Source organism: Glandiceps talaboti, chromosome 5 (assembly GCF_964340395.1).
Source record: "Glandiceps talaboti chromosome 5, keGlaTala1.1, whole genome shotgun sequence".
NCBI lineage: Eukaryota > Metazoa > Hemichordata > Enteropneusta > Spengelidae > Glandiceps > Glandiceps talaboti.
Genome location: NC_135553.1, coordinates 3,919,058 through 3,931,319, shown reverse-complemented (window position 1 = coordinate 3,931,319; position 12,262 = coordinate 3,919,058). Strand labels below are relative to the sequence as shown.

The following is a 12,262-nucleotide window of genomic DNA, read 5'->3' as shown; positions in this document are numbered from 1 at the left end:
TGATATTTTTGACTTCTTCTCTGAAACCGGTGGTCGAATTGCTTTGATATTTGGTGTTGAGTCTATTGAGATTTGTTCATACCAAGTTGATAGTAGTCAATTTCTATTTTTATCACACTTGCCATTGATACACCCTATTGGCTGGCAAAAACCCCCCCCCAATTCTACCACCATCATGAATGACAACTATAGCAGTGAACAATTTTTACCACTCATAGAATGAAGAAATTTCTTTTGAAGCCATAAGATTGTGATGATGTGAGATGTGTTTTAGGGAAGTTTTGGCTAGGTTCATAGGTGATGGTGACTTGGTAACCACAAAAACTTCACTGCTATGGTTATTCATGTACTTGTAGCATAGTTGATCTCCTGTACCATTTATGTAACAAACAAAAAATAAATAGCAGAACTATTTCCAATCTGATTAAAATCTGTGGCAAATACTGCTCGATTTCTTTATTTACTTCTATTTCCTTTATTTAGTGCCGTTTATTTTCGATTTTGTTGTTTAGGGAGTGAGCAACGGTGAGTCGGTGACAATATTTTAAAAAACATTTGTAAATACCTAATACCGCCACTATTTTGTATCAGGAAGATCCTTGAATAGAATATTAGCTCACAAGTGACTGTGGTCTTATTATTATGTATCAGGAAGATCCTTGAATAGAATATTAGCTCACAAGTGACTGTGGTCTTATTATTTTGTATCAGGAAGATCCTTGAATAGAATATTAGCTCACAAGTGACTGTGGTCTTATTATTTTGTATCAGGAAGATCCTTGAATAGAATATTAGCTCACAAGTGAATGTGGTCTTATCATTTTGTATCAGGACCATCCTTGAATAGAATATTAGCTCACAAGTGACTGTGTCCAAGACGTGAATATTATCGAAGACTAGATGGCCATGAGTGTTTTTTATATGGAAGGGGACGTATTTCCATCGATCTGTTGTTGTATTGCTAAAATGTAAACTTGAACTGACAGAAAAACATATGTACACAGCATTGGATATGGTTAGGCAACGTCATAATTCCCTCAGAGTTCATATTATTGCTGTACAAGATGATAATGATATTATGAAGTATTTCCAAGACATAGTAAATGTGAAGGGATGCTTTAGATCTACAGACAGTCTATGGAGGCGTGGTTGACTGGTGCAAGGTGATTTTGCAAGAGTTTTAAGACACCCCCTAACTCTAGTCAAGGACCATTGTGGAGATGCAAACTACTACAAGGGTATTGGGAGGATGTTCAGAAGTCAGAAGAAACCGAGACTAGATATTACAAGACAGGCTTTGTTTTAACAGCTCACCATGCAATCATAGATGGCACATCACTTTGGATTTTCTTCTTCTGAAGTGATACATAATATTAATAAGATTGTATAAAAGTGGTGTAGGAGTTTGTAGGGTATGATATGATTTAGACCTTCCCCAATATGATATTGAATTGGTGTCGTATCCTCATATATACCATAAGAACGTCATTTACTCACATTATTACTGATGTCTCAAACCACATGGTCTGAGCTGATGTAAAACTAAACTAAAAGGACACTGTAGGTAGGCTTCCAGACAAAAGTTAAAGGATACACGTAACTTTTATTTTATATATTGCAACCACCAATCAGTGTAACTGTTCAAGTTGTTTAAGGGCAACAGTGAAACTGTACAGTTATAAAGATTCTTCAAAATACAATGTAAGTATACTTAACAAACAAAATCTCTGTAACATGTCAAAAAGTTTGCTATCAATATAATACTTGTCTCTTTATCTGCACTTTTACAATAGAAATGACGTTGGCTTGGTGTTTCACTCGTGTGACATGATATTTCCAACACAAAGACAGACAGACGCATTTCAAATCTACATAATAATAATAAAGACACTGAACACAGAGAATACATGATCCTTTACCCAATCACAGACAATTTCTTTTACAGAGCAGCAGAAACACACTTCTGCTGAAAAAAAATACATATGGACTTGATGATTTTAATGACTGCAACTGTTTACTTTCCAACTGATACTCAAGTGTTAATTTGCCTGTCTACTTTTACATCCCCTGTGTGAGGCACCTCTATAATTGTTTCTTTTGAATTTGAAATTGTCCGAGTGTGTAAAAAATGTCATGTCACTCTCAGACCACAATAGAGAACTATAGTGGTCTACTAAAGTGGTCTGAGTGTCACATGAGTGAAACACCATGGCAACACCATTTGTACTGTAGTTGTTGTAGATCATCAACTAATGGCACAGAACAAGATAGACATAACCTGTGTTGAAGGACAGGTTTTATGTCAAACTTGTTGTGTGTCATCAAGTTTATCATAGTATAGAAGAAAGCAAATTCTTTTAATTGTATTTTTTACACCATCCTTGCAGCAACACAGCGATACACATATTAAATTAAATATTCTGTCAATATCAGCTGCAATGATTGAAGTACTAGAGACCAGTTTTCACTCTCATCAGTACTGAATAATATCATTCATAGCAACCTTGTGTACTGAACGTTTTTAAAGATGTGTTGCAAAGACGATATGATAGTTAGCACCTCCATAAATCTGATTATTTCTTTCCGCATAATCAGTTACACATGTTTACAGTTTGTGTTTCTTGGAGTTTATAGCAAACAACAAAGCTGAAGTCATACATAATACATGCAAGCATGGATTGAATATTATTCACAAGAATGTGTGATGAAATGTAAGGATTTATAAACTTCACAAATACAAAGTAGTAACCGTTGTCTTACATACAAGACAGCATGTGAGGGTAGAGAATTATTTGCGAGAACGTGAGATGACATGCAAAGGGATGTAGGTCAAACTCATGTTTACAAAAAAGAAACAAGCAACCTATCGGTCAGAATAGCTCCGTTGTTGTTGTTTTTTTGTAACATATGTAGAAGTGGTTCTGCTGTTCAGCTCTTCCACTATGTAGCTTTTTGTTTTAGCAAAGTAATTAAGTGGTTACTCACACACTATAGTACACATTTCACACGGAAAGTTGGTAAAATATTGTACTTTTATATTATGGTCACCATTTTATAAAAATTCTATTTTTACCCCTAATTTGCATATTAATAACCTAATAAACTTGTCTTGAACAGCCTTATATCTGCTCATCCCAAGACACCTACACAAGAAATTTCAACTCAATTGGCCCAGTAGTTTTGGAGAAGATTTTTTGATTCATTTTTACTATTTTTAGCCTAATTTGCTTATTAATGACCCAATTTGTCTTGAACAAACTTATATCTGCTTATACTTGCTAATCAAATGACACCTTCACACCAAATGTCAGGTCAAAATGACCATGCAGTTTTAAAGGAGAAGATGAAAGTACAAAAGTTGATGACAGATGACGGAGTCAACCTAATCCTTAAACTCTGTGCTGACAGCAGAGTTAAAACCTACTTAGTTTGTAAACACAAGTAACTGAGAAAGTGTTGCATGTCTATTATTTGTATCTATGTACAATATATCTGAAGAATTTAAAATTATACAAGACATGCACATAAAAAGAGACACTAGCAAGAGCTGAAATTTTGAAACTAAAAAAAAAATAAAGACAAAAATCCATCTTTGCAAGACTGAGTTTTCATGAAAATTGCAACATTTGTAAAAATTTGAGGTATATGACGGGAAAAAAAAATTTCAAATCTTATTTTAATCTTAATTATTGACAATATGATTACGTTAGAATTACAACACTATTTAACTATGTAAAAGTTAAAAGAAAATATACCACATGAAAATATACATGACATAATATTACGTAAAAATATTTACTGAAAAACAAAAAATATGTATCATAACCTGTACAACACCAATTCAAGTTAATAGTAAACCTCAAATGTATGTATATTGTTACAATCCAAAACAAAATATTAACTCCTGAACCCCCCTCCACCCCCACCCAATAGACTAGACTATGGGACTATAACTCTTGATTCACACCCTGTTAGCTGAGAATATAAATTCCCGAACCCCCTCCCCCAACAGACTCCTGACTCCCACCCCTCCTTTTGAACGAGAATATAAACTGATTCTCAATAGCATTGCATACATATTACCAGGTAGCCAATATCTCCTTATCAAGAAGTAAGTTGACATCATCTGTCCATCAAAATATTCTCGGAACAGAGCAACAGGACCTTGAATACTGTGACCCTCAATTGCAGACAATCTCATAAATCTTTGTTCAAAAGTTAAAATATGAGAGATACATGTACTAGATGCTATGATGAATGTGTGAATACCGATATCGATATATACAGTTTTTACTTTCAAGTTTCACAAGTAAACATGTACAAATGTGATTGAGTTTAAGATAATTTGATTAATTTCAATGGCCATAATTAACTTATACTAATATTTTTTATTACATATAATTTCATACACAAAAATCAGAGTCAAACGTTAGCCTGATTTTAAGAACATGGACCATTGACATGCACATTGGTGGTATACAGGTATGCAATTTAAAAAAAACACACCAAGTATTTCAGTGCAGTACAACTACTAGCAGGATATGTGTGTACTGATGTAATTAATTGATGGTACATATTAAGACATAATATTTCTCCTTCTTTCTTATCCGATAGTAGCCATTTCAAAATCACTACAGTAGACACAATTTTTCCTACGTCTGTTACAGCATGATTCGATATTTTAAATATATGAAGGAGACCTGTTCCTAAAATCCTTCGAGACTTGGTCTGTAAATGTGTAAGACTTCAGGAATAAATGATTTAGTAAACTCAAAAATATCAGTCATAAGTTGAATGTACATAATAAAATGTTAAACATATCTTCTTTCTGTTAAATTCATGGTATGACTTGATTCAGTCTTCCTTAAACTGTTGACCAAGTTCCTTTCACAGTGTCCAACGATTCAGTCCGCTAGGACGATATTCTCAAAATCTCCATACGTGTCACAATCAACATGTAAGAGTATGGAGTAGTTTGCCTTGAACAAGGAAGATTGTAAGGATGCCAAAGCCCGACTGAATTCTGATCATGCTAATTATTAGCCCTGAGACTAGGCTAGCTGGCTTGACTATGTTGATAGCCAGAACTCTGTCAAGTTTTATAGATAACAAAATTTCTAATCTATCTTGATAATGATATAAATAAAATCATTGAAATCATTTCATTTTGTGTAAGAATTGTACCAAACCAGCCACCACATGTTCTGTTCCTGGTCTGTAATCGGCAACTAACGTTATTACTGGTCTCTTAAGGATTCTTAAGGAGACCAGTGTGTGGTAACACCACAAAGTACAAAAAAACTGACTATAGTTTATGGACTCAGTAATGATCAGTAGTCATTTGATGACCATCCATGATCCTGTTAGCTGAGCACACACTGTTTAACAGCTTTCCATTTTGTCTTCATTTGAAAGTTATCATTTTAGTCCAAATTTTTTCATTGCCTGCAAAATCAACATAGCAAAAAATATACATCAAATTGGGCACATCTGAACACTGTGTGAAGTGTTACATATGATAATATATTTGTATTAAAATGAAACTTCTAACATATTATCAACATAAACTGTAACATCTCTCTAATCCTATGTGTCTTGTTTCCTTCATTTTATTAGAAATGGGAATAGGATAAACAACAACATGTAAACATTGTACTAGGGCCAGTGTTCATCAGGCTTGCCTTGACGAGTACTCTACCCCCCCCCCCTCCCCCCACCCAAACTCCTGGAGCAAATATAATACCTCCTTGCCTTGTATTATCAATACTGCATAATTCACTTCATATATGTACAGATTACTAAAACTATGTACAATTCTGAGTGCTTATGCAAGACCCAGTTTAGATTAAGATTCACATGAAAAACAGGAAAAACAGTGGTCTGGCAGATCTACAGATAAGATGGTCCAGAACTAAAGAATGATCCTATGTAATCCATATGATTCATTATGACAAGATAACAGTAATGTAGGAACCTGGGATTGAATCTGTGGCCTTTAAGTTAACTAAGATTGATGAACATTGAAAATATATGACAAACTTCACCTGTTCATACACTGTCCATGCCATGGCTGCCATTAGAGTTCTTCTAAGACATCTTGGCAGCATTCCACGTAGAAAACCATATGGTCCATGTATCTGTGTGCAATACCAGTTTAATTGTTGTCATGGTTATTCATTATCTAACACTCAGAATTACAAGTTTTTACTGTCTTGGAGATAGTTTTCACCACCTTTCCCTTTGTTACCATCAAATCAATTTCTTGAAACCCTAACCCTGCTATGACCACCAGCCTTTACATTGAATTGACCTGAAGAGGGAACTTGTGAAATATGGGGTTCTAAATCTTAGCCAAAAACACTGTTGCACATTACTACAGCAGTGATGATCACTTTCAGTCCGAAGTTACATTTACAGGGATATCTGTTTCTTTAACATTATTTTTTGAGACAATTCACACTACATGATGTGGTTTCAAAGGAATGGACATAACAAATTTTCTGAACACTTGCTGAAGGCTTCAGTATTACTATTTTATTTCTCATCTCTTGGCCTAAGGATATTACCAGTGACAAAATGTGCCTTGTCACTAAAAAGTGAAGATGAATTGCGACACAATCCATATGTCATGAGTATTGAATGAAAATTAATATTGGACAATAAAAGTTGAAAGTTAGAAGCCTTGATAGCAATCCTACCTGAATGATTGACTTGACAACATGGAAGACACCAGTGTATCTATTAGGGTAGAGCTGCATGTGTGTTTTGATTACGTCGGCCGGTTGTGTAAGACCTGATGCAAAGATGCCTGCTATCACTCCACAACCAAAATGTACAACAGGAACAGGAATTGCACTATTGGAGTATTGGTCTGAAACGAGTACATAGAATACTGTATAACTGGAAATTGAAAGTACACATATACATGGACAAACATTGTAAACACATTTTGCTGCTAAAACAGATGAGCCTACAGTGATGATTAGTTTCTGTCATGACATCACATTTTCACTCACACCACCATCTGATATAATAATGTTGGGTTCTTATATAGCGCTTTCCCACTCCGTGCTCAAAACGCTTTACAATTATTACCCCTGGCTCGGATCAGAACGGCACAATGGCCCTTTAGTCTTCCTCAACTCCCCGGGGAGCATACAATCCATTGCAGCCGTTTAAGCGCATAGGATTAAAGCCTTCACATTGCAACCTACATCCTACCAGGTCCCCAATTATACAGCTGGGTTGACAATTCATTCTTGGTTTCTATAACATCTTTGTCAGTATGGCAATTATGCATCACCTACAATGGTTTCTCACAAACCACCAATTTTATTTTCACCGTCATTGAACGCATTTCCTCGTTTGCTTACCTGTACTGAAAAATTTCTTTGTCTGTATATAGAACATGAGATAGAGTCCTGAGAAAGGTACATCACGCAGTAGAGTTGCTGTCGCTCCACTGAACAATCCTGTTAAGGTAACATACATTTCAATAATTTTAGCTACATTTATTTCGTTAAAGTAGGAAACACAGGAGGATATTGCATGTATTAAGGAAAACAAATTTGTCAAAACTGCCATCTACAAACACACACACACACACACACACACACACACACACACTAGACATACCCAGTCACATAAAATAAAACATTTTAATATTTTCAAACACCTTTGACAAGTCATGCAACCAATGTATGCACTCACCTCTCCTTCCTTCAAGGGCATAGATCGACTTCAGAGCTTGGAAAACCCCTTTGTAATGAAACCGACCACTCTGAAATCAAAATATACAATATACATGTAATATATCATTTACACTAGGAAAGCTATGTCATCATCATACAGAAAGAAAAAGTCCCATTACATCTGATCACATGATTTGGCTTGTGTAATCAGATGAATTGTTTTTAAATCACTGCACAAGCCTTGAGACTTCATAATGTAGATAAGAAACTGATAACAAACACAGTGTTTTGAGATACCCCATAGGTTGTAGGATTTTTTTGTGAGTAAATATGTCTTTTTGACGATATGATGAGGAGCAACAGACAGACAAATGCCTTAAATGAATCTTACTCTACTGGTCAGTCCTTATATGGATGAGAATAGTACGAGGGGGGGGGGGGAGATTTGGAGAGTATAGTTCACTAATTCAGGAATATTGTTACACAGTACACACTAACATTGTTTTCAAATCTACCCAGGGGTTAGGACAGAATATCTTCAAAAACAACTGCAGTTTATGAGTCTTGTGATATAAAGTCATTATATATTTCAATTTACATCGGATAGTTCTAAATACATATCAGCAATATGCCAATGATGGGTTCAGTGCTAATGTAGAAGAAAACCATAGTGCCTAGTGAATGTCTGCACTGTCAGGAAGAGTCAAACACTCTCCTTATTTACATGTACAGCATGGTAAATTTAATCAAACCCTGACCATGGCATGAACCATGACTACAATGGTAAGAGGCAAGTGGTTTAAGCACTTAAATTTCTGCTGTGTACGTAGTCTCTGAGATATAACATCTTGTGTTGTGCTATTAGACAACACTCAGACCACTGAGGGCAGAATTACATGATGTATCTAGTCTTTGTCATGTGGGGTAGTCACCACAAAATGGGAAGAAAGGAACTGCTTCTCACCTCAAACCTTGTTTTGACTACTGTCACTGGTATTAGAGTTATGCCTGCAACAAGTCTTGCACCAGCACCCAGTGTTATAGCTTGCAGTGGAGTTGGATCTATAAATCTATAGTAGACAAAGAAATGTGATTTCAAAATAATCAAATGTCTGGATCTCATTTCTATCTCTCTGAACAATCATATCAAGGTGACAAATCCAATTACAATTTACATTCACACATCATGGTCTGTCAGGGCATTGAAATGAGTTCTGTACATTTATTAAAATACTCGCAACACTACAAGGTTGAGTCGTGCCACACAAACAATGCAGTATGCCTTCAATTTGAAGACAAATCATCTTGTGTATTGTGTTTGATTGACAAGACTTTATTAAAGTCAGAGGAAAATGTAGAAAATAATTAACAAATTCATATGAAATTAATAATAATGGACAACATGTGAATTCTGAAAAATCTTTTGTTTGCACAAAATTTACACTAAAACTCTATATTAATTTAAGGATAGATAAATTATCAATGTATCAATGCTAAGTGCCTGAATGGAATAGCTATTGGTAGGTAGATCCTGAGATGTTTATTTTCTAGCAAGAGCATTAGATTTTATAAGAAATTCTTTGGAGTGGTAGGGAACAATTCTATTGAGGTATCCTTCTGTATTGTGTGTGTGTATGTGTGTGTGTGTGTGTGTGTGTGTGTGTGTGTGTGTGTGTGTACACAAAAGTATGTCTGTGCCTCCATATTTTGATATGTGTGTGTTTGTGTGTGTGTGTGTGTGTGTGTGCAGGTTTTGTGTGTGTATGAGTAAGTGTGGAGTGTAGGTCTTTTCTTTGTACATGTTTTGGTTTTGTGTACACATAAGAATACAGGTAATATACTGTACTTGTATGTGCATAATCGTATATTCTTATTTCATTTTCCACCTACCCTGTAGTGGTCTTCAGCCAGGATAGGGAACAGAAGTACATTCCAACACCAGGGACACATCTTGCGACAGACTGAAGATGGCAATGGAAGATGGATGATCAAACAAATATCAGACTGATACACTACTATCTGTTATTTGTTACTGCCTTTACTATCATCTCTCAGAGATCCAATACATGTCAAATATGTTCAGTTTGTGTTTTACAGTGTTTTGAATGTTTATCTTATACAGAATCAATTGAACTGTCACATATTTTGTGAGAATTCATGCAACTGACCCCAAGACAGTAAATGTATAAAAACAAAAAAGTATGGAATTATTCCATACTAACAATATCACTATCTTGTTAATGTTTTAAATAAAAATTTTAAACATCACAATGCCTGGGGTACATTTGATTGCACAATCACGACTTTGATTAATGGGACATCAATTCTGGAAACAAAGTTGTACACAAATTTTCAAAATGTTCAATCATTATCATATACACTTAACAATTCCCAGAAAGTTTCACACTCCCCCTAAATATTACATCATTTATACAATCAAAACCAATCATTTAGTGATTGATAATTTTCTAACACAAAATCATAATTGTGATTGTACAAATCAAACATCCCCTGATACTTCTGTTTGCAGTAAAAGGTAAACATAAAACTAAAAGGTACAAATAAATCTACTTACAGGTACAACCCCTCTCCATAAACCTGCAATTTTTTCATTTCGTATAACTCTGATGAAAGTCTGTAAAACTCCTGAGTTGCCATGGTGACCAACAGTTATTGGTGCTTGAAGTCTTGTCTTCAGTAGATCAAGGGGTTGAAACAGTACTGTAGAACAAGTTCCACTCACAGACCCTGCTATAAATGACTTGCAAAGTGGTGACTGAAATACAAATATTTCACCAACTCTGTCACTAGGAGTATCAAATTATTGACTTTCTCCAAAAACAAACAAACGAACAAACAAGAACATAATCAGAAAGACATTTCTTAAATATCGCATGTCCCCACCCCTAAAAAATTATTGGTATATAGCTCTATATCCCCAAGCTTACATTACCATTCAAATTTAAAGAAAGTATTTTCAAGTGTACCCATATTATTTCATTTTAACAAGGAGGTATCACCAGACACTCAAAACAATCACTGGTGGTTATCTGGGCCATAAATGATATCAAACTATTTACTGATAGCATTATCATGTCTTTGTTTAACTACTGACAGAGGAGCTCCACTGTCTACGGTTTAACTCTGCACTATGCATGGTGCATGTGTGTAATGGACCGGTGTTACTTTCTTAGTTTCTATTCGGAACGTGGGACAGTTACAATAACAGCGTAGTTTATTTCATGCTTGTTTAGTAATAGCATGGATCTACAGTATTCTCAACAATAGATCCATGGTAATACTATATAGGCGATCGATCACCATAATCACTAAACATTCATATCAAGACAGATGGGTTTATCATAATTATTTCGAGGACAAATTTCAGACGCTACGACAGCTAGTGAAAAAAAAAACAAGTGGTGTGTGTGTTAGTCTGGATATCAACTGCGGAACCCATGAAACTACTAGTATATATGCGTGTGCGTGAACTATGGCGTATCGGTGGCACGGGGTAGACAATGGCAATCACATGACATTATCATTAACGTTTCTCAACGATATTCTTTCACATTATGGGGTCAGCGGTTACGTTTAAGATTATATTTCGTTCCAAAAATATTTACCAGATGAGGAACTTTGGAGCAAGAAGCTACAGAGAATAAATCAAGTATCATAATATGTATGACGCAATGCGATGCTGATAGTAATTCGTCATTACAAATGTACGAATGCTAGTACAATTACAAACGATCAACTTACACTGATTATGGAGTCCATCCTATCTTTGCATGCCAACTTTAACCTGAGCACATGTCCGTTCTTCTCAATTGTGTACGTATTGGTCATCAAAACGTTTCGTTTCTAACGAATCGTTCGTTGTAGTAGCTCAGAAAAATATTGAATTTGCAGTAAACAGATGGCACGACGCTGACACCCAATGGTGATCCCGCCAAACCACTCAGCTCGCTGTTTTGACGAAGTTTGTGCTCTTTATGTCACAGAATGATCAGATTCCGAGTTTGTCTTCTTTCTTGACAGCGTAGCTACCATAATGTCTCACAAAACTGTCAAATTCGTTCGAAAATACAGCAGTTTCGTCACATTGCGAGTAAAAAACATGGAGGCTGTTGACGAAGTCGGAGGGAACCCCGAGTCACCTGACTTGCCCTGTCATCATGTATGCAAATATTACTGCGCGATTGTATGTTTATTAGCTGATCTTTTGGCAGCTCTTATACTCTCCCCGGTCGAAATTGTGACGTTAAAAGACACATAATGCAATAATGGTTGAGTAATATCGTCATTGTTATCTTTTTATACTTCATACAGAATTTTTGGGTTAGAATTATTTCTGCGGATGATTTACACAGGTGGTTGCTCCACCCTAGGCTTTCCCTAATATGGGGAATACGCTGACGTCATACAAGTCAATGACCTTTACACCGATGTGTTGATTTCGTTTTGATTGGTCAGTTCAGTATACTTTGTCCACAGCACAGGCATTTGTTTCCCGAGTTATGGCTCAGAATATTTCTATCAGAATACATTAAAATGACGATAATATCGTT

At 35.5% G+C, this 12,262-nt stretch overlaps 1 protein-coding gene across 1 annotated transcript; it reads right to left on the bottom strand.

The window, feature by feature from the left end:
* Positions 1 to 1,583: 1,583 nt before the first annotated feature.
* Positions 1,584 to 12,054, bottom strand: LOC144434787 (mitochondrial glycine transporter A-like). The gene is made up of 9 exons (XM_078123286.1): positions 11,454 to 12,054; positions 10,267 to 10,467; positions 9,582 to 9,652; positions 8,656 to 8,761; positions 7,711 to 7,780; positions 7,374 to 7,472; positions 6,699 to 6,871; positions 6,045 to 6,137; positions 1,584 to 5,445 (listed from the first exon to the last, which is right to left on the bottom strand). Exons 1-9 carry the CDS (start codon positions 11,538 to 11,540, stop codon positions 5,419 to 5,421), a joined length of 927 nt encoding a protein of 308 aa, XP_077979412.1. The 5' UTR covers positions 11,541 to 12,054; the 3' UTR covers positions 1,584 to 5,418.
* Between the last annotated feature and the right edge of the window lie 208 nt (positions 12,055 to 12,262).

Excerpts from the sequence above, each read along its gene's own strand:
- LOC144434787 (XM_078123286.1), bottom strand. The coding sequence starts at position 11,540 with ATGACCAATACGTACACAATTGAGAAGAACGGACATGTGCTCAGGTTA. Across the intron at positions 6,872-7,373 it reads AAAGAAATTTTTCAGTACAG|ACCAATACTCCAATAGTGCA; the intron begins GTAAGCAAACGA and ends TACTCGTTTCAG. Across the intron at positions 5,446-6,044 it reads CATGGACAGTGTATGAACAG|GCAATGAAAAAATTTGGACT; the intron begins GTGAAGTTTGTC and ends TTGATTTTGCAG.